The sequence below is a fragment of the Onychostoma macrolepis genome, chromosome 24 (genome assembly GCF_012432095.1).
Source record: "Onychostoma macrolepis isolate SWU-2019 chromosome 24, ASM1243209v1, whole genome shotgun sequence".
In the NCBI taxonomy this organism is placed as follows: domain Eukaryota; kingdom Metazoa; phylum Chordata; class Actinopteri; order Cypriniformes; family Cyprinidae; genus Onychostoma; species Onychostoma macrolepis.
The window spans coordinates 21,060,706-21,083,869 of NC_081178.1; the positions used below are offsets into that span (position 1 = coordinate 21,060,706).

The window sequence follows — 23,164 nt, forward strand, 5'->3', positions numbered from 1 at the left end:
TTGAGTCTGGCTACTTGACCTTTTCCTCTGTCATTTTTCCTGGGATGCATTTGAACTTGAAATGGGGTGGTCAACCTGTCCCCTGTATTTTATTATTAAAGTAGTAAAGAAGTAACATTTCTGATGTTTGAAAACAGCTTTAACCATGTTGGCAATGAATATATTTTGTATTCCAGTGTTTGTTTAGTGCAATTAGTGTCATTCATTCATTTAATAGAACCTCCGTTCTTTTCAGGCCTATTCTCAAGATGCATACCTCAAAGGAAACGAGGCATATAGTGGAAATGCCCAGAACATCCCTGAGCCACCCCCAATATGTTACCCACGGATAGAGCCCAATGCCTTGGCCATGGCACAGGTGTCAGAGCCTTCACGCTCTGCTGAGACTTCATGTGGAACCAGACAAGGAATAAATCGATGCTATAAGCCGGACATAGGTTGCCGCATTGATATCCCTGTATCTCCCCTTACCACATCCCAAACTCCGCTGATCCCCAACACCCAAACTGTTGTGTGTGTATTTAACGAGAATGTTAGGACAATGGTAGCATCACCCGAATCCACAGACCGGATTACACATGTGGCCTGGGCTGGTCCCAGCCACAGGAAGGAGGACAACCAGTATGGGGATTCAACAGACCCCAGCTTTAACAGGTCCAGTGACCATGTCACTTTATCTCCAGCCGGGGCAGCACAATCACAACACAAACCCAACAGAACTGTGGAGTCCACTGGTTTTGCTGATTCTACCCCCAGAACTCCACAGACTTGCATAGAGACAAAGCCTATATCTTCCCACAGACATACCCTAACCACAACAGCAGAAACCTTCCCATCAGCCACCTCTCCCACCCCTTATACACCCTCCCCTCCACCTGCCACCCCCTCCCCCTGCTCTCCCCACCAGAACATTGACTGGAGGAACTACACCACCTACAAGGAATACATTGACAACAAACGGATTTACATGTACGGCTCCCGGACTATTCAGGAGCGCCTGGACAGTTTGCGAGCTGCATCCCCATCCAGTACAGGTGAATACAGCAAGCAGAAGAGTGCATCAACAACAGCTACGCCCTCACGTGGCTTTTCTGGATCACAGCTGAGACGGAGGAGCGCCTCACATGACCGGAGTTATCAGGTATCCAGTGTGCTGCCACTGCGTAGCGCCTCTCAGGAGAGGCTTGGTGGTGCTGATCGGGCTTCTCTAACAGGGAATTGGCCTCGTAGTGCTTCCCAGGATGCTCTCCCATCAGCCCCCATAGGTATCCTGAAACCCAGAGCATATTCTTGTGGCTACCTAAGCATACAGAATGAGACCGCAACATTGGACAGGCAAGCGTGCTGCAGAACTGAGACAGATGAGTGGCTGCTTGTGCACAGAGGGGACGAGGCAAGAGCAAGCAGGCAGTCTTCTTCCTTACGCATGGCGCCTCAAAGAACACAGGGTGTATTTAACACAGACAGACGAGGGGGTAGTTACCCAGGGTTGCCCATCACCCCTCACTTTAGTAGAGGTACAGATTCTTTGCTCACTTCCAGAGCTGAAAGCCTGGGTAATACCTCTGCAACTTCCACAAACAGATCCTCACTGTTACCTGCGAAAAATTATGTCTCAGACCCTTCCACTGCTGCTGCTTCTTATATAGCTTCTGCTCTGGCGTCAATACAAGGCCACATAAGTGGTAGCTCCAGCACAGGCCCTGTCAAAGACCAAAGAACACCTCTCACCGCCAACCACATGCCCCACAATGCAAAGCAGTCACAGCCCAGGGGGCGGGCTGACAGCCTTCAGGATCCCGTCAGAGAAGTAGCCCGAGGAGGTCGCTCTTCTTCTTGTTCTGCCGCCTTTAAACCCCATAGAACAAAGCAGGGTGGATCCAAGCCCAGATTCACCAGTAACGGAACAGTTCCTCAGCAACCTAGGTACACAGAACCACAACCCCAAGCCAATGAGAAGACAGAGGAAGTGGAGGGTATCGAGGGTCCAGATGCCACTGTAGTTGTGGTTCGGAGGGAGAAGTCTGGATCTCAACCTATCCGCCATCCTTCCTACATTCTGGCAGTGAACGAGACGGAGAGAGGGGCTGAACCACCTCCAGAATCCAACACATGCTGGCTGCCCAACGATACCCGCCGAGAAATGCACATGAGGAAGCAAGGAGACCAGTGTAAAACCTCCTTCTCAAGCAACCTTGATGACTCACTGGACTCCATTCCCTTCATTGGTGAGAGATTTTTCTGTTTTTCTGATGCTGTTGCTATAGCAACCACTCAGTCTACCTCAAAGGCAGATGAGTTTTGATAAGGTTAACAGGTTGTTCAAAAATGTAAAATATATGTCCTGTAGCTCAAGTGGCACTTGCCAAAATGCGTAAACGGATAAAATGTACACAATGAATGCAATGTAAGTAGTTTCTTTGGATACAAGCATTCCAGATTCAGAAATGAACATTTTGTATATCCATAAATGTAGACTTTGACATATTCAAAGTGGATTTGCATATGCAAACTGCATCTCTTTTGGCTTTTTGCTTGCTTCATTATTATCTAATGTAGCTTATGTGTTTACCAAAGCAGTTGTCAGAATGTGTTCTGGCTGGATCTCTGTTTATCAACATAAGCAGCTGAGGGGACACAAGGAAATGTCTTTGTCTCAATAGTCATGTTTTATATTGTTATATGTTTTATTTTATTCATTGTAAACTAAACATCTGAACATTATCCCCGAACCTTTATCACAAGGAAGTCATTGTCAGCTTCACACTAGGACATGACTTGATGAATTTGCTTTTTATTGCTTAGATAACTCATATATGCTAAAAGGCCACACTGTTTCTCCATCCTTAATGGCCCAGGTTTTGCATAGAGAGCTTTAGAGCAAATGGGTTTTATGATGATAATATTAATAATAGCAGGATGAACAGCTCAACCCAATGTAAACACTGTTGAGCAGAGAGGACTGATGAATAATCTGAGTTCCATTAATCTCTTTGTGTGTGAGAGGAGCTTTAAAAAAGCAGTTTTGTGTCTTTCAAGTCATCAGTCATCCTCTCAATATTGGCCACACTTTAGACAATACAGACATGCATAGAGATTTCCCAGATATGTCCTACACATAGACATTTCAGTGTGTCATTGGCCATCACAAATGGTTGCGCTTCTTAAGAAAGCTTTGATATGCATACAACTGGACAGTGTTGCAGCTCAAGAGTGTTCATGGAGCACATGGGTTCATGAAGTCCCTGGGAGCATCTCCAAACTGTAATGTACACCAGTACAGTGATAGGACATGACATCATAGTCCCCAGGGGTGCAGATAATGTGACATACTGACACATTCCACCCAAGGCAGCGGGACAGGGGAAGCTACTTGCACTTCCATTCCCTGACACCAGTTCATCCACAGATCAGAAACCTCAGACAAACAAGAGGGCAGTAAAGTGATAGGACAAAGTAATGGAACATGCCAATGGAAACTAGCTCAAAGATTGCTCCTTTTTTGGATTAGTTCCTGAAATGCCAGTCTCTTTGAAAGCGATAATCTTTTTTGTGTTTGATTTGGTGGAATGTATTTTGTTTTGAAGTTAATTTGATATACTTTGGTTTGGGTTTGGTTTTATAGACTTTTATTTGATAGGCTGTTATTTTTGTTATGGTATGGTTTATATTTAACTTGGTTGAACTGTGTTGGTTTGGTAGACTGTATTTAATAGACCATGTTTTATGTTTGATAGGTTTTTGTTTGTTTTTTGTTATACAGAACCAGTCGACAGTGCTGGGTTTTACATATCTGGGCTTTCAAACTGATGAACTCAAGAAAGGATTAACATGCATGAAGTTTAAAGTCAAGTTATATAATTATAAACATTATGCCAATGCACACAACATTCACGGCCTTGTGGTTTTCCGAAATGGCGATTTTCTCAGTTGGTATTTTTGCATCATAAAGTTTATTAGTGTGTTATACAGAGACTGCAGGGAGAGCAATCACTAGGACTTTACACTAAAACAATAGAGAAAGACATACTGTGGTTAAAAATTGAATATTTTACCCAGTGATGCAATCTGTCTGCCCTAATGTTTGTGTGTATGAAAAGGTGTGGGAGGCTTATCAGTTTAATGATTGCTCATTCTTCTTAGCTGTATGAGTAAGCATGTTTCCTCCAGACTGTCTGATTCTGCTGTCTCTATTGGACTACTTTAATCCATGTTATATACTACTAAGATAAATAATCTTAGTGTCTCATGTCTGTTGTCATTAGATGAGCCGTCAAGCTCCAGTAACGACCATGACGCCACACACATTCCTGCTTCTGCTGTGATTTCCAGCACACCTATCATCACCACCATCCCACCCAGTCCAACTTCCCCTTCTCCCGTAATACGCAGACAGCTGTCCCATGACCAGGGTGAGTAACATCTCTGCCAACACATACAATATCTCAGTAGCATCAAAAATGTGCTTTTGTTTTTAACCATCAGTTCTTCCATATCTCCAACCTAGATTCTTTACGACTCCTCACGATTTTGGAATCAGATTCTGGAGCTAAAACGGAGCGTTCCAGATCCTTCGATGAGGGCTTGGATAACTACAGAGAAGAGAGAGGGTAAGTTTACAATCAGGACATGAAGTCATAAGCTGCCACAAGGTTGAAGAGTCAGTCCTCTTCTATTGCCGTCTCTCCCACTATATGATCTCTCTGTTTACTGTGTCTGAACAGGCGGTCGATTAAACACACCCATGGATTCAAGGGACTTAGAAAGGTGAGTGAGGCTGCTATAATAAAGATAACACATGACAAATTATTATTAGTTCACACGTTAGATAAAGGTCTGTCTTGTTGGCATCTGATCTCCAGCTAACATAAGTCTGAAAATGTAATGATAATTTTGTGCCAATTCTTATTAAAATACGTTAATCATTCACCCTGACCTGTATGCAAATTCACAATATATTTTTTTTCTTTTTGGCCAATGAATGGCCTAAAATGATTATAGTGAGATCGAAAGAGACTTTGTAACCAAACATTTGTATTATTTTCTAAACCTTTAGCATTGCTTTTGATTAAATGTTGTAATCTGACTCCTCGTCCAATTTGATGACTGAATATTGAACTCAGTGGTCTTCCAGTTACCAAACTGATAAAGTATCTCATAGGGTTTTCAATGGCAGTTGTCTTAAAGGATGAATCCTGGTTAATCCATGTTTGGTGTGTTTCAGGCTGTCGACAGATCCTCTGAGGACTCTGGCTCTAGGAGAGACTCTACTTCAGATCTCTTCACTGATGCCACAAAAGAGGGTCCACTTCATTTCCGGCAGCTCAACTCAGATAAGGGAAAGGTACAACACCACTAAACACCATAATTCACAAGATTTCTCTTGTTCCTGGTCCCAATACTAAATGAAAGTGTTTTCAGAGCATGCTGGGGCCGGATTCACAAAGCATTCTTAAGAAGAAATTTCTTCTTAACTGCCATTTTCTTCTTATTTTTTAACTGAAGAAAAAAGTAATATTTTGTATTCCCAAAAATTCTTCTTAAGAATATTCTTAGCTTTTTTCATAAGATTGTTCTTAAGACAAAACTTAAGAAGAATTCAAATTCTTGAAAAGAATCTTCTTAAAAATCGTCGTAAATAACTTCTTAAATTTAGGACAGCCCCAGACTTGTCTTAAATCCCAAACAGTAAGAATTATTTAATAAATTTATTGGGTTATTTCAAATTAATTGTTATATTTAAGCATTACAACAACATTAGCTACATATAATACATAGTAGGACTATTAATAGGGATGTGCGCGAGTTTTCTGAAGTGACGGCGATGACTGATGTAAACAATGATCCGTCATGATTAGCCTATGTGTGACGCTACTTTTTGCTGACTTCAAAACTCAGTAGCAACACTACAAAAACGAGTCAGATAGGGAGCTTTAATTGGACGCTTTTATTTTAGCTTATAAATACGACATAATCTTTGGCAGTATGCAGCGCATATGAATGCGCCGATACACAGGACGCGTTTGCTGTAGCAGTGCGGACACATACCAGAAGTTTTCACTCGGATGAGAGCGCAAAAACACAGCGCAAAAATGAATGAAACCGATCGTTGCAGCTTGAGACAGGCTGTTCAAAAACATGGCGCATTAAAAACGTGAAGCTGATTGCCAGTCAAAGTCGTGACAAAAAGAGTGTGCATGCTTTTTATGATTATTAGGGTAATCTGCAGGAAGCGCAAAAAGACAATAAAGTGTGAGTTTATCAGTGCGTCATGTATTCACTCAGATAAAGACTGTCATTTTCTTCTTAAGAAAAAAATTAAGATGTACTTAAGAATATATTTGAGAACTTTCTTACGAACTTCGTGGAATTTATCTTAAGAATCTTCTTAATTTATTTCTTAAGAAGATTTTCGTGAATCCGGCCCCTGGTCTATGATGCTGTAGGAGTTATTTTCTTATTGTAAACATGTTGCAACGAGTCTTTGCACCTCTGAATGAATGAGAATGGCAGGCAGGCTTTCAGAAACATTTAATGTTGGCATAGGTAGTGCCAGAAATCTTGTCTTGTAAGATCTTGTCATATTTTACACCATTCAGGGGTTACATTTAAACAATAAGTCCATGGTTTTACCATGGTTAAGGGTGTAAAATCATAGAAGCTGTTATAAGTTAATAATTTTATCAACTTGCATATTCTGTATTTGCTATTTTAACTCATAATTCTGTTCTTTTTTTACAGCGTGTTGGTAGTAGCATTCGGTCATGGAAGCAGATCTACGCTGTGCTTCGTGGCCACTGCCTCTATCTGTACAAGGACAAGAGGGATGGACAAACCAATGCCAACTCCCAGATCGAAGAAGAGCCTCTGCCAATCAGCATCAAAGCCTGTCTGATTGACATCTCCTACAGCGACACAAAGCGGAAGAACGTACTTCGGCTGACAACATCAGACTGTGAATACCTGTTCCAGGCGGAAGATCGTGAGGAAATGCTGTCCTGGATCCGAGTCATTCAAGAGAACAGCAACTTGGATGAAGAGGTGAATGATCAGTAATTATAAACACTCTTTTTTTTTTTTTTTTCAAAATTCAATTTCAGTGCTTACATACAAATAAAGCAGCATTACCTGCCATTAAAGGGTTAGTTCACCCAAAAATTCTGTCATTAATTGCTTGATCTCATGTCGTTCCAAACCCGTAAGTCCTTCGTTCATCTTCGGAACACAAATTAAGATATTTCTGATGCATTCCGAGAGCTCTCTGACCCTCCCATAGACAGCAAGGATCCTTACACAATCAAGGCTCAGAAACGTAGCAAGGAGATTGTTAAAATAATCCATGTGATATCAGTGGTTCAGTCGTGATTATACGAAGTTAGGAGAATACTTTTTGTGCGCAAAGAAAACAAAAATAACGACTTTATTCAACAATTAGTCTCCTCCGCGTCACCCGTATCACATACGTTGTTTACGCTTTGATCTGAACGTAAACAACGTATCCGCGTACATACGTTGCATACGTTGTTTATGTATGTGATACTCTCCAAAATCAGCATCCCTCCACCGCCCCTTCTCCACCATCACCACTGAGTTCTCACCACAATATGGGGGGGCACTCTGGGTCCGGGCCCTTCCCGAGCTCGGAGCCCTTCCCCAGGACAGCACGCCAACAATGTATTACCATACTCGCCAAATACGCATTATGTTACTCGTGCTAAATATATGTAAGTGTGAACTCGTGAACCGAATTATGTTAAGACTGACTTGGATGCTTGAAAGTTTTAGTTTTTTTTGCTTAATCCATATTTGTTGAGAGTTTTGTTGGAGACAATCCCTAGTGGTTATCACTCATGCTCCTACACGTTAAGCTGTGGTGCTAATGCAGGTTATACACTTTTGCATCCAAATCTCTTCCCATTAACCCCTATACTTTCCATCAAGTCACCTGCATGTCTTCTCTGCAAGCCTTCTCTATTCTCACACACCGGACGAGAGATGTCATGCTTTGGCTGGCACAACTCGCAGATATCGCTCTCCAGAAATGTCTATACTTGTGTGCTAAAGTCCAAGTTGGCAGGCCTAAACAGTGAATCTAGTCACTATGTAATTTAATTTCAAGAATGAAGTTTTTTTTTTTTCTTCTTCTTTCCAGTAAAATAATATCTTTCTTATGCACAAAAGAAAATCTTTTGTACTGTATATCATAAACCATACACATGCTTTGCAAGAAAGAGTTTGATGATAAAAAAAGAATGAACAAAGAGGCATTGATGCATTTGAAGTTTGGGCAATCTATATTATGATATTTCTGCATAGACTTTATTCAAGTGATGGTGCCAGTGTGTAGAAATTTCAAAGTTGGAGAAGAGCTAGAAACAAAATTAAAACTAAATAATGTTATAAAATAATGGAAAATGTTAAACTCACTTCAGACTCTTTGACAACCAGTTATTTTTCACTTAAGACAACCGAGTGTATCCTCATCGATGCTTTTTGAGTATTGTACACTCTCACTTAGAACAAAACTGAGCATTATCTAAATCCTTAATTACCTTTGAATGCTAAGGCATGTGTCCTAGCATCAGACTTTTCAGACTTTATAAAAATGAATTGTGACTTTTTTTTTTAAAGCTGCTTTGAAACAGCGTGAATTATGAAAAGTGATATACAAATAAATTTGACTTTGGCTCAGCCAGTACCATAGGTTTGTCTGACCATTGGCAGATGGGAAAAATGTTTTTAAAAATTAAATAATCGTCATTTTTGCAGTTTCGTTTAGTGACGCGGGTAGTGCAGAAACCACACTTCATCTTTGAATTATGGGGTAAGTCTATCCAGGTCTAGTGCCTGATATAGATATGGTGGATGTTTTGGACTTCCTTATGAATCATGGAAAAGACCCTATTTAAAGAACTTTCTTACAATAGCTGAACATAACCTAGGGCTTTTTTTGAAAATAAATAGTAACACTTCAGGAAAACCATTGCATCTTCTTTATAGCACGTCTTCTTCTGTCTTCTTACAGCACTGGGTTATCCACAAGCCCTCTGGTGTGTTTGGGGATTCCACACTTATATTTCATCCACTCGTCTGACACCAGCTTTTGTCTTCCTTTACCCTATTTCCTTCTTTTTGTAGAATGCAACTGTAACTAGCACAGACCTCATCAACCGGAAAATAAAGGAGTACAACACTCTAATGAGGTAAGAAGGAAACATGGAAGGGTTCCCATCAAATTTTGTAGTATTCTTCCTCTTCTACATCTTGACCTGGTTTTTGTGTGTTGCAGTCCACCCAGCAGTAAGACAGAACCCTCACCCAGAGCGTCCCGTCAGTCCCTGAGCATCAGGCAGACGTTACTGGGCGGTAAAGGGGAGAATAAAGCCACAAGCCCTCACTCACCAAACAAGGACCACGACAGGAAAGCTATGCACAAAGGTAACAGCATCAAGGACACTTACTCTTTGTGTTGTATTCAGTACTTTTGAGTATCAATAAAAATGTATTGAGTGCTTGTGTATGTTAAGTATTTTTGTGCTTAGAGTATTTTGCTTAGCAACATGTTAACATCAAACTCTACTGTAATCAACTGTAAGTCAGAAGTCATTTCATTAGTGCTGTTGATTGCAAATCAGTCATTTATGAGTTTCCGTTTGGGTAGGGTGCTGCCTACAGCTCACTAAGTTTGAGATTACTGTCTCTGACACATTCTTATTATGGTTGTCTGGGAATAGATGAAACCAGTCCACCAAAAGATAAGGGCACATGGAGGAAGGGCATCCCTGGACTGATGAGAAAGCCATTTGAGAAGAAATCGTCTCATGGAATCACATTTGGAGTAAGACTAGATGACTGCCCTCCAGCTCAGACCAACAGAGTAAGACCACAAAGAATGTCCTTTCTCTCACTGTTGCACTTGGCTTAGCTGATTTCAGTGACAATCTAAAGCTGTCCTTTGTGAAAAAGAAGTACTCTGTAGTGTGGGTATAAAAAAAAAGTACTTATTTCTGAAATAATATAATTTAAAAGAATATACTTAAGTGTTAACAGAATATAATGATTTTTGACACTGTAATAGCATGTTTATTGCAATTAAATGAATATACAATATATAACTTTAAAATAAATGTTTAAAAAATATTTTTTATTTTTATTTCTTAATTAAAAAAGATTAAATTGATCTTAACTTCAGAGTGTTTTTTTTTTTTTGTCCATTTACTGTAAGTACGACTTCAGTACATCTTGATATGTAATTGGTTACACTTTATTTTAAGGTGTCCTTGTTACAGTGTAATTATACATTTAAGTACTGAGTAATATTAAGTAACTACATATACTTACTATATGGTTAGGATTAGGATTAGGGTTTACTTAACGTAATTATGCATAATTTATTGTTATTATAATAGTAAATACATGTAACATGTATAACAAGGACACCTTAAAATAAAGTGTTACCATGTAATTTTATAATTGTGACCCTGGACCACAAAACCAGTCTTAAGTCGCTGGGGTATATTTGTAGCAATAGCCAAAAATACACTGTATGGGTCAAAATTATTGATTTTTCTTTTATGCCAAAAATCATTAGTATATTAAGCAAAGATCATATTCCATGAAGATATTTTGTAAATTTACTACTGTAAATATATCAAAACATCGTTTTTGATTAGTAATATGCATTGCTAAGAATTCATTTGGACAACTTTAAAGGCGATTTTCTCAATATTTAGATTTTTTTGCACCCTCAGATTACAGAGTTTCGAATAGTTGTATCTCGGCCAAATATTGTCCGATCATAACAATGGAAAGCTTACTTATTCAGCTTTCAGGTGATGTATAAATCTCAATTTCGAAAAATTGACACTTAAGACTGGTTTTGTGGTCCAGGGTCACAATTGTGTTGTCTTTGAGATATGGTTAAAGTGTACTGCTGAATATACCGAATATACTATAAAATATATACATTTTAAATGCAATATTGAATAACACTACAGTTAAAATTATAATCCACTACTTTACTTGTGCTTTAGTATGTTAGTCAACACATCACAATAAGTGTAATTATTAACAGATTATTTAAAAATTCCACAGTGCACTTTTTAAAAGTGTAGTTAAGTGAGTTAAGAAAGACGGTCATGAAAGTGTACTGTCTTTAAGCACACTTAAGTGACCTAATTTCATTAATATATTATCTGCAAGTGTATATATATATATATATATATATATATATATATATATATATATATATATATATATATATTTTAAAACGTTTAAGTATGCTACAGGTATACATTCAGTCCAATTAAGCACACTTTTTCACAAGGGAGTGAACTCTACAGTAGTGATATTTTTGGCTGTGGGTGTTTAATAATGTTTAAAGAATAATTGTTTAGTTTGTGGGATGAATGTAATTGTATTGGAACCCGCTACGTTTTTCATACTGCTGATTTTGGAGTCATATTTGTCTATGTAAGCAACACATTCATATGGTGTGCAGAGGTTTAGATTGGCTTTGCAGGCATGTGACTGTTCTTTGTGTGTTTTAGTTTGTTCCTCTGATAGTTGAAGTGTGCTGTAAGCTGGTGGAAGAACGAGGACTGGAATACACTGGCATTTACAGAGTGCCAGGAAATAATGCCGCCATCTCCATCATGCAGGAAGAGCTCAATAACAAGGGCATGGGTGACATCGATATTCAGGATGATGTGAGTTTATAGTTCAGGTGTCCGTAACATTTGCTTTGCTTCTTCCTTGAGGTTTTTTTAATACATTATCTATTCCCCACAGAAATGGAAGGACTTGAATGTGATCAGCAGTTTACTCAAATCCTTCTTCAGAAAACTTCCTGAACCTCTCTTCACTAACGGTAAAAGTCCTTGTTGGAATTCCCTTGCTTGGGGCTCTTTATGACTCATATTATTTATATATATATATTGCACTTGCTCAACATTAATTGTGAAGTTTGCCATCTAGTGGCTGTGAGTGATAAAGATGGGAAATTTCAACATGTGACATTTGAAGTAATTTTCCTTCATGATATGCCCTCTGTAGAGAGATATGCAGACTTTATTGATGCCAACAGAATAGAGGATCCTGTAGAGAGACTCAAAGTGCTCAAAAGACTGGTATGAAGCTGTTTACCTAATTACCATTTTTTTATAGTGCTAATAATTTCACTGTTTGTTATGGCAACCCTAAATAAACTTCTAATTTTTCAGCTTCACGAGTTGCCTGATCACCATTACGAAACACTGAAGTTCCTCTCAGCACATCTCAAAACTGTGGCTGAAAACTCGGAGAAGAACAAGGTAAAACATTTCTGGTAGTCCACAGGGACGTACACACAGAATGCGCGCTTCCGTTCAAAAGCAACAAGATGACGTGCAACAAAATGGAACAGAACACATAATACAGGGCTCTCGAGACATTTTTTTTAAACTTCTCCCCAGATTTTCAGTGATCCAGATATTTATTTTAAAGCTCTTTTTTAAGGGAAAACATGAAATGCAGCTAATTTTAGTTGTTATTTTCTGAGTGAAATATGATATTCAGAAGTGGAGGGACTTGATTTTATGCATCAAAAATATGTAGTTGGAGGGGAGGGCTTGGTGATGTTAACCAAAAGGAAAGTAGTGTTTATAGGCAGAGAAAGTTACTGTGTAATAATGTGCACTGATGGCTTTTACAGAAGAACATGAATGAAGCATGTAAACAAAACAGCAATACGTGGTGCATTGGTCATAAACCCTGACGTTCGAAAGAATGTGTCCTGTGTGTACACTCACTTTATGATGAGAAATGTCTCATCTTTCTCATTTGTCCCATTGTGTCAGATGGAGCCACGGAATCTGGCAATTGTGTTTGGCCCAACACTAGTGAGAACATCTGAAGACAATATGACTCACATGGTGACACACATGCCAGACCAGTACAAGATTGTAGAAACGCTCATTCAGCATGTGAGTTCTTTAATTTTCTCATGTAAAATGAAAACACCTCTCTCAGATGTGTCAGGTATTTGAGCATTGGTGAAATAATTCTGAATGCAGTCTGGTGCTCTCTTGCAGTACGACTGGTTCTTCACTGAGGAGGGTGACAAGGAGCCTACGGTGTGTATTAGTACAGCTGCTTCCTTAATCCTTTTATTTTTTAAGTTATTTACTTTTTAGGTGTGTTTGCTAAGGTAGGCATCAGAGTTTTGAACACACCCCTAACCCTATTTAACCCTTAAACTACTTGAGTGTATCTTATCCATAACTGTGGATGTGCTCTTTTGAGCAAGTAACCAGCGAGCAGCCGCCCAGAACCATTCAAATCTAGTTCCTTGTCATTACTTTGAATCACTGCAGCTTCATTGAATTGTTTTTCTGTATGTCTGCTCAGACTACAGCCCAGGAGGAGAGTGCTGTGGAGTCCCAGCCTGTGCCTAACATTGACCACCTGCTGACCAACATCGGCCGGACGGGCACCTCTCCAGGGGAAGTGTCAGGTAACATGTGCCCTTTGTTGGACCCTCTCTGACACGGGTTAAACTTTTATACCATTCTGTAAAGTATAATTATGTCTAAGAGCACACCTTGTGATGTGAGCTAAAACAAAAACTACAGTATAATAATATGTTTAAACATTATTGATAAAAAATGCTTTGCTTTTCTGAGAACAGAAGCAGCTTCTCCCAACTTTGATTTTTTTTCTGTGCTATGGCTAATTACAAAGCCTGTGTGAGTTTGTGAGGCAAGATGTTAGACATTTTTGCCTACAGAAGCTTGCTCTGTGCGACATTGAGTTATTAGGTTTGAATCTTTACTTTCCATCCTTTTAGCTGATTTAATTTCAGTTGTGTAAATTTCTGCAATTGTCTTTATCCCATTTCTGTTTTGCTCATTTGTCATGTTTGTGTGAATCTCACAAAACCTGTCAAAGACATGGCCGGGTCATATTTCACCCAATAATAAAAAATAAAAAAAATGAAAGAATAAAATTTTATTTTGCAAAAGAAAAATGAAGGCTATTTTTAACATTAAGATTTTTTTTATTTTTTTATTATTTCCTCCCCACATTACCACTATGCAAAAAAAGAAAATTAATAAAGATGTTTGGTAACACTTTAGAATATGGAACATATATTCGCTATTAATGAAGAGTTTTCCCTCAATAAACTCCTAATTTGCTGCTTATTAAAAAGTTAGTAAGATGGTTGCTAAGTTTAGGTATGGGGTGGATTAATGGATCTAAAATATGGTCATGTGCTTTATAAGTACTAATTGTGTGAGAATTGGTTCTTAAAATAAAGTAACATCAGATGTTTTATGAGAATCAACAATAAGAAGAATGGGAGAGAAAAAAAAAAGTGAAATATTTGGGCACATTACCGTAATGAGAATTTTGACTGGAAAGATCCTTAAAGGGATAGTTCACCCAAAAATTAAAATTCTGTCATTAATTACTCACCCTCATGTCGTTCTAAACCCGTAAGAACTCCATTCATCTTCAGTGTTTTCTACGTTGTTTACACTTTGATTTGAACGAAAACAACGGATCTGCTTGACGCAGCTGACACAGAACAGCATACGCTGTTTACGTTCAGTGGATACTCTCCAAAATGGCACCAGGGTGACGCGGAGGAGACGAATTGTTGAATAAAGTCATTATTTCTATCTTCTTTGCGTACAAAAAGTATTCTCGTAGCTTTGTAAAATTACGGTTGAATCACTGATGTCACATGAATTATTTTACCGATCTCATTACTACGTTTCTGGACCTTGATCGTGTTAATTAAATTGCTATCTATGGGAGGGTCAGAGAGCTCTCGGAATACATCAAAAATATCTTAATTTGTGTTCCGAAGATGAACGGAGGTCTTACGGGTTTGGTAATTAATGACAGAATTTTTGGGTGAACTATCCCTTTAATTGTTATGAAAATAATGTCTGGAATAGGCTTCATTTACCCTATGCAGATTACAATTTCAGATTTTTTCCTTTTGATTTTGGGGTGAAATACAACCGTTTCTGTGAGATTCACCCATTTAGTGTGTCTCTATATCTGCGCGTTCAAACTCCACTGGGTCGTCTCTGTAATTCTGCCAACTGCTGCACTAACACGTCATGTTCTTTCTCTAAGAGAGAACAAACAAACAGCTAAAGCCAAACCGCAGAACACGCTTGCCAATCTCTGATCCCTCTGTCCCTAGTGCACCTCTGTCGCGTGTCCTAAAGGCTTTCCCAGCATTCACACATACTGATCTTGACACAGGACAAGTGGGCGGAGTCTATCACACCTTGATGTCACTGATGGACTCAGTAGTGTCCGTGATGGGCAGCTGGAACTGTAGGAAGAGGGAGGACTGTTGCCCGCAGTGTAGCTGCCTAGTCTGCAGACACCCTCGCATTTTATGACGTGGGCGACTGAGAAAAGAGAACAAAAAAGTGCAAAGGGAAAGCGCAGCAGAAGTGTTGGGTTCTGTGGGGTGTGGTTTGTGAGTTTACCTGGCGTAGAGCAGTGCTGCTGTCTCAAAGGCTCTTCGCCGTCTCTCGCCCCTCTCTCTCTCTCTGAACGCTGGCCAAATGGAGAGACAGCATGGTAATGCTACTCGGCTCTGAATATCACTCGGTCATACCATTTGTCACCACCAAGGGGTGTGTAGGGGGGCTCGGCTCAACACAGAAGAAATAAGCCTCCAAAATTTGTAGTCTTTGCCATGGAAAATGAAATGAGAGCAAAGACGGCAGTGAATCGGTTCTTTAACTTTTCCTTGCTGGCATTCTGTCTTCCCATAGTGTCATCTTTTCTGCGTAGCTAGCCCCTCTCTGACCCCTGTCACTTCTGACCTTGGTTCATGCCTTGAGTGTCTCGTCTTCATTTTGGTCACGACAGCACACATCAAACCAGCCTCAGCACTGTCATTAAACATCCATTACTGAATCACACACATTGTACTTGAGCTCAGAGTGGAAAGGGTTGTAGAATTAATTAGAAAATGCTAAATTCACTTAAAGCCTTGTGAACACTTTAATGCAGTCTTCAGAAGAGTTTAAATGTATGGGAAACTTGTATTTTAGTTGAAGCCCTTATATTAATTCTACTTTACAAAAATATGTTATTTGAGTTGATAAGTTGTCTACATGGTCGTATTATTAGTGGGGCTGCTGTTTTATACAGATTAACTTTTGGTTATGTGTATAACCACAATACTTTATTGTGTACAATATTTTGCTGATTACTTAAAATTATACTTATGTTCTACTTAAAATGCAAAGATAATTAAATTTCTCTCCAGTTTCTTCTTATAATCATAGGTTCTGTATATCTGCTTCTAAAGATCTTAGTATGTCAGAATCAGATGATTATAGATTTTCCATAGGTCATTATAACACAAATGTCGCTCAATGACGTCACATCAGTCAATGACACTGCCTGCAAGACCTGCATCATTTTGTGTGTACTCTGTGGTCCATGCATCCTATTAGTTGGAGTTATTCCTTCATAAAATAGTTCAAGTCCAGCTGATCTCTTTTGCAACCACAAAAATTTCTTTCATGTTACCATATTGTCTGTGTTTGCTGGATGGTCTTACACGTGAACGATTGCTCCCTACTGGTGAATATGTATCTGAATGTTACAGTAAAACAGCGCTCACTCATTCGTTTGCATGCATGCCTGCTTTTGAAATATTCCTCGACGTTCCTCTCTCTTGTTGTTTGCCATGCTCTCGTCGTCATGCACACCCTTTCTTCATGCATATTTTTCTCTGCTTATCACCTTCTCTCTGTATATCAGTTTGTTTGAGATCAGTAGAAAGACATGTGCAGGTCACTAACCATGTATTATTTTTCTTTACTCCACAGATTCACCAACCAGTGACTCTGCTAAATCTAAGGTGAGTTTGACTTTTGGAACGAGACCACTTCTCTGATAGGGCAGGTATAGTGGGTGAGTGTAGTTCTTGCACCAGGCTGACATGCTCCACCACTCCCAAAGCAGCACCTGGGAGCCAGTTGCCATCTTGAAGAGACTGGACAGATGGATCAGATGCCATCATGTCATGCTTTGAATATGCCCTGCATTCAGTGTAACAGGGAAATGAGATGTTGCTAGAAGGTGCACGAAGCATTTCTGCCTAGGGGTGGGAATCGAGAACCATTTTTTAAAAACTACTGCAACTGAAATATATTCATGTTGTTTGGCTCTTTTAACAGTTCTTGAATGTTTAACGTATAACTTGGTTCTAATGATTTAAGTGAATCAGCCTCTCAAACTCAGTCTAAAACAGCACATTCACTGTCTGTTACTGAATTAATGTCTGATTGGCATTCACTGAATTAAGACATCACTTTGTCAACCAAGAACCATTACTATGTTAGGTTGGTGGACATGAAGATAAATGTTGGCAATACAGTTGATCTCTTGTAGTTAGACTCGTCCTCTAACTCCCAAAGTACTAGACAAACCATTAAATGGATTAAGATTCCCATCCCTTTTTCTGTCATCTGGCTCCAGCTTTGTTTTCAAATGCAACCCATGCAGCTTTTTCCATGTGGCAGTGCTGTTGGTGTTGCGGGTGCTTCTTGTGCTATGTGGCTGTTCTGAAAAAGAGGCCTCATTTGGAGCTCTGTGACTGTCTCTAATGTTTCTTTCTATGTTCAGTCCTTCAACCTCTGATTTGTGCTGCTATCAGAGAAGCAGGTGGAGTACTCTGGGTTAGCCACCTGCAAGGGCAGCGGTTGGGCTTTTAATTCCATGTTTCCTTGTTAGGCATTTGTGCTTTATGGCTCCTTGGTTTACAAAGTTGTTTTCTTTTCCCTGTGACTGAGTCTGTCACTCTTGCTTTCTCTTTCTGTCCAGGGCTCCTGGGGATCAGGGAAGGACCACTGCAGCCGCGAGTTCCTTCAGCCACGAGTCTCCTCCATTTTTGCTGCGGCCAACCGCAAACGAAAGAAGCACAAGGAGAAGCTGCAACCCAGCAGCTCTGATGACGACCTTGATACCTTGTTCACCAAGAAAGAGAACCTAACTCAAAAGCAGAACCGCCAAAGCCAGGAGGAGGTGGCAGGCAGGTCCAGTCCATGCGGAAAATCACTTGTTGGAGAGATGAAGAACGGTATAAGTGCAGAGTCAACGCCGAAGAACAAGAAGGAGCACAGAAACTCTTTCTTTATGAAGGACAAACCCTCTTCAGCTCTCTCCCCCTCACCCAAGCTCTCATGTTCATCTGGTTTCAACCGTCGCACCACCAGATCCACCCTCTCAGATCCTTCCTCACAGTTAGATGAGATCACCTCAGACTTGGGCACAATGAGTTCTGGAGCCTCCGTACCCAGAACCAGACCTCGGAAATGGGGTACAACTTCACCGGCCCCTGAGCAATTACCTGCTCCTTGGGGGGCTTCGCTAACTGCCGAGGTGAGCTCTATTACGTCGGACTACTCGACCACTTCCTCTACCACCTTTCTGACAGGAGTGGAATCCATCACATTAAGTCCAGAGGTGCAGTCTGTGGCAGAAAGCCGGGGAGGAGACGAGGCAGATGACGAGCGCAGTGAGCTCATCAGTGAGGGGCGGCCGATGGAAACCGACAGCGAGAGTGACTTCCCAATGTTTAGCCCTGGCATCGCTGGACTAGACATACCATCCACAGAAGATGGCGGCAACAGCACACCCAAACTAGCTTGCCGCTTGCTGCCCTCCCATAAGCTCATAGAATGCGACTCTCTGACCAGGAGGCGATCCCTTCGACAAAAGACAGACAGCGATTCATCTGTGGAGGCAGGTGCTGGTGGTGGCAATCAAGGGGTCAGCAAGAATGAATCAAATCGACTGTCTCGAGTTCTGGAGGTGATGAAGAGAGGCCGTTCCACCGGCAGCCTTAGTGCCTCGTTGCGTACTGAAACGGACCGCGTTGAGCCATCGTGGCATCTTAAAATCACAGAGAGACTCAAGTCCCGTCTACGTGCCTCTGCTGATGACATGTTCGGTATTGGTACGCAAAGGACCCGCTCTACGGAGACACGTGGAAAGAAAAAGGGCATCCGCCGACGGCATACTATGGGTGGCCAGCGGGATTTTGCTGAATTAGATGTCATTCATGATTGGAGGGAACAGGGCGGGGTGGACCAAGGTGCCGAACTGTCTTCTGTGGAGCACCTCAAACCCAAGTGCGACTCTCAGGATGTGTCTATCCGGAACTGGATTGCTCGTGAGCATCGTCGAACTGAAGGCTCCCAGGCCAGTCTAGAGTTGAAAGGTCAAGATGGGATAGAGACAGAAATGGAAGAGGCCCAAGCAGGGAGAGCTGAGCGACTGACTCCCTCTGCTTCTCCATGTCCCCAGTCCAGCTCTGAACAAGTAAACGGAGGCGCGTCAAAGGGCAAATCCAGAAACAGTTTGAATTCTGGAGCTGATGCTCATCCTCAGAAATTGTCAGGAGCCCAAGTGGTGCGCTCACGATTCTACCAATATCTTTAAAAGGAAAGAATAATTTGCAAGTGTCATAATATGTGTGTAAAGGCCTGTTTAAACCAAGGTGAATGTTTGGTGTGAAAATTCTATTTTTGTATTTCACAAACGCAAACTGGTAATGCATCGGTTTAGACCTTTTGTCCTGAGGGGTTTAGCCCCAACCCTAATCAAACATACCTGCCTGTAGCTTTTTAGTGATCTTGAAGACACTGATTAGCTTGTTCAGGTGTGTTTGACTGGGGTTGGAGCTAAACTCTGCAGGACAGTGGTCCTCCAGGCTCGAAGTTGCCCAGCCCTGGTTTTAGACCGACATGAACTTTCGCATGCCATCCATGCGACAAATCTCTTTTCCATCACATTGTGAAGAAAACTGGCCAAAACCAGTAAGATTTGCGCTTTTTGTGACATGCCTATAGCTGCTTCTCTTACATAAAATGGCATGGTGGCACTCTCAAATATTATTTTGCTAAATGGCAGTGAATAAAGCATAAGAATCCGCAACCAGCTCTGTTGTCTTTGTACTCGGTTTTGTTAAATAAGCACCATAGCAAAAATCTGAATGGCTGTTTGAAAACTTGTAAATGCCAAGTCGAGTCAAGTGACCTTTTTTTATATATCAATAAAGATTGTGTCAAAGCAACTTTCCAATATCAGAATAGGAAAATAGTGTCAATAATGTAAAATGACAAGATTAAACACTCAATTTTCAGTTAAAGGCATTGCATTATTGAATTCAATGATGTCATCGCCCAGCTCAGTTCAGTTTAAATAGTATCTGTGCAATCATGTAGATGATCATGTAATCATCGCTGGAAAATAAGTGTCCCCAACTAAGCAAGCCAGAGGCGACAGCGGCAAGGAACCAAAACTCCATCGGTGACAGAATGGAGAAATGCTATTTGATTTTTTTTCTCTGTGACAAGCGGGTGTCAGAAAAGTTACACAGCGCTTTGTTTATCGGGGTCATCAGGGTGCTTTTCTATAAGCACCTGTCAGAGAGTGAATTTGCAGTTTCATTCAACCTGTCTGCAGTTTGTATGTTTAGGTCTGAAAAAGCAAATTGTATGTGAAAATCAGGATGAATTTTTGTGCCAAACATGCATGTTGGTGTGAACAGGCCTTAAATTGAATGAATGTCCTTAGAGCTAAGGTTACTCCACTTTTATTTTCCATCCCCATGTCCTTTTGTTTTTTTTAAACAAAGTATCTATAAATATGAATATATATTATAAATATAAATTGTATATATCTATATGTATAGGCTTATAAAAAAGTAACTGGAGTAATTGTAACAAATTTGAGTTATCTGACTCATTGTTTTTGGATCAGTTCTGGAGCTGTTTTCTTGAAAGCTAGTAATATATGCATGACAGTGAAGTGGCCTGATATTCAGAGGCTGTACAATACCAATGTTTACCGACTGCCTCAACAGCACAATTTTTCTGACTTTGACAGACATGCATTTGCAAAACTGTTACTGAAGGAAACTAATATCAAAGGAAAAGAAAAGGCATCTAGTCCAAGGTTAGGACAAAAAAAAAAAAAAAAGAAGACTCCTGATGTTACTCATATGAAGAATGTAATATGCTTGCTGTTATATTGACTAACACGTAAATTGCTTGTTGCAGTTTTCATTAGTGAAAAAAATGTAAATAATGTCTGTACTTGAAGTATTTTTTGTTTTTTATTATTATTATTTTGAAGGTTAGCCTTGATATGGGCTGTTTTCTGAGCTGTGTGCTGTGGAAATCCCTTTTACAGTGCATCATAACAGCCAGACATAAATGTGGAAGAAGAATGAAATCTTTTTATATTTCTACAGGATTGTGAAAGTAAGTGCTAGAGTGAAAGCACCAGAGCCTGAACATCTGTAGCAGTACCAGGCTTACTGGTATTGTCATGTTGAACCATTTTAATGCAAAGTACAACCTAACAGCAAATAAGTCATAAAATTACAAGGAATTCTGTTTCCTTACAAAAAAGTGCCTCAACTGGTTCTGGTGACAGGAAAGGTGCCATTTATTAATTTTGTTGTTTGTTAATATGGAATATGTATTGTGAATGAATGACTGAATTTTATCAGAATAAAAAAAAAGAAAGAAAAAATAAAGAAAAAAAATAAATTTTTATACAAAACGATGCAAAAGCAGACCCAGAGCTTCCACTGCTTCATCAGTCAGTAGTCTTAAGTCATCTCGTGCTTTGCCACTGGATTCGTCTTTACCCTGGTCTCTTATTGAGGCAATATCTTAAATGTGTATTTTTTTTTTATGTTACCTTTGTCAAAAAGTCACATATTTTGTCGTAGCTGACCAGTGTAGTAGCCAGCATGTGATTCCTCGGGAGAGTATGCATGACTTCATACTTATGTGTGCGGATTTCATCTTACCTCTGAATGCTCATATGTGTCACTCCCAACTGCAAAGAAAAGAAAAGAAAAAAACACTGGAAATAAATGATCTTTGTCAGCTTCTTCTCATTGTCATTGGTAATCTATGTAATGTATAGAATCTAGGTCTAGCAGTCACTCAGTTAGTATTTCCCCCAACAGTATCTGTTTCAATTTCAACTTTTTAATTGTAGTTTTGCAAAGATTTCAGCATTTAGCCACTAGATTAAAAGATTCATGCCATCATAAGATAATTCAGATCATGAGAAAAAAATAAAAATAGACCAACAAGTCCAAAGCTTTGATTGGTAGGGTAAATTCTTGTATAATTTTTTATTAAATATATGTTCATTGTTGTTCACTTTCTGAACAGAAGAGGGCATTGTGCAATCATAAGTGCCTCAATACAAGGAATTTGTTGCAGTATCATCGAGCAGAATGGCCTGTAGATATGGCAGTACAAATGGTTGTTGTTATTATTATTATTATTATTTGGTGGTGTTGTTGTTTGGGTCATCCAATTTAAGTGGAGAACTGACTGGGCTAAGTCCAAAAACACCTTGCAGGGTATAACATTGTAAATGTTTATGTTGCCTGATGATTTCTTTTAACAGCTTGATTACCAGTTTAAGAAACCTTTGAAGTATGAAGGGTAGACACTTGAATCTGATGAACTTCCTGGACCTGGTGGTGCCGGTAAAAGGAAGTACCGTAACGCCGAAGTGCAACTCTCCTTATCGACATTCAGATACTTCTAACACATAATAAAATAGTTTGAGTGCATTTTTTCAGCTGCCTGGGCAACAGAAGTATTTTTCCAATTAATTTCCTGCACAGGCATTTCAAAACAATATTTAATAAAGAGCACTAAACCTTGAACCAAACAAACTCTGAAATAAATTTGAAACAAACCAAAACATCTGAAAAAGGCTGAAGTCATTGATAACACTTTATTTTAAGGACCAATTCTCACTATTAACTGCTTATTCACATGCATATTGCTAGCATATTGACTGTATATTAGTACTTATAAAGCACATATTAATGTTTTATTCTGCATGACCATATTTTAGATCCCTTAATCCATCCCATACCTAAATTTAACAACTTCCTTACTAACTATTAATGAGCAGCAAATTTGGAGTTTATTGAGAGAAAACTCTTAATTAATAGTGAACGTGTTCCCTATTCTAAAGTATTACCGTTTTTTGTTTTATTAGGAAAAATATAGCCAACACCTTATTTTAAGAACCAATTCTCACTATTAGACAGCATGCATATGGATATTTATTCGTACTTATAAATCACATAATA

At 39.6% G+C, this 23,164-nt stretch overlaps 1 protein-coding gene across 8 annotated transcripts in view; it reads left to right on the plus strand.

The window, feature by feature from the left end:
• LOC131532835 (rho GTPase-activating protein 21) overlaps positions 1 to 21,929 on the plus strand; it is a 99,575-nt gene extending 77,646 nt beyond the window's left edge. For all 8 annotated transcript variants that reach the window (XM_058764616.1, XM_058764617.1, XM_058764618.1 and 5 more), the window contains 18 exons: positions 236 to 2,228; positions 4,266 to 4,412; positions 4,508 to 4,610; positions 4,725 to 4,767; positions 5,225 to 5,344; positions 6,742 to 7,041; positions 9,139 to 9,203; positions 9,290 to 9,438; positions 9,735 to 9,877; positions 11,550 to 11,708; positions 11,791 to 11,869; positions 12,055 to 12,128; positions 12,222 to 12,311; positions 12,837 to 12,962; positions 13,071 to 13,112; positions 13,387 to 13,492; positions 16,851 to 16,882; positions 17,848 to 21,929. In XM_058764616.1, the coding sequence (XP_058620599.1) occupies positions 236 to 2,228; positions 4,266 to 4,412; positions 4,508 to 4,610; positions 4,725 to 4,767; positions 5,225 to 5,344; positions 6,742 to 7,041; positions 9,139 to 9,203; positions 9,290 to 9,438; positions 9,735 to 9,877; positions 11,550 to 11,708; positions 11,791 to 11,869; positions 12,055 to 12,128; positions 12,222 to 12,311; positions 12,837 to 12,962; positions 13,071 to 13,112; positions 13,387 to 13,492; positions 16,851 to 16,882; positions 17,848 to 19,467 (5,391 nt within the window). In that variant the 3' untranslated portion in view covers positions 19,468 to 21,929. The remainder of the gene's footprint in view (positions 1 to 235; positions 2,229 to 4,265; positions 4,413 to 4,507; positions 4,611 to 4,724; positions 4,768 to 5,224; positions 5,345 to 6,741; positions 7,042 to 9,138; positions 9,204 to 9,289; positions 9,439 to 9,734; positions 9,878 to 11,549; positions 11,709 to 11,790; positions 11,870 to 12,054; positions 12,129 to 12,221; positions 12,312 to 12,836; positions 12,963 to 13,070; positions 13,113 to 13,386; positions 13,493 to 16,850; positions 16,883 to 17,847) is intronic.
• Positions 21,930 to 23,164: the final 1,235 nt, after the last annotated feature.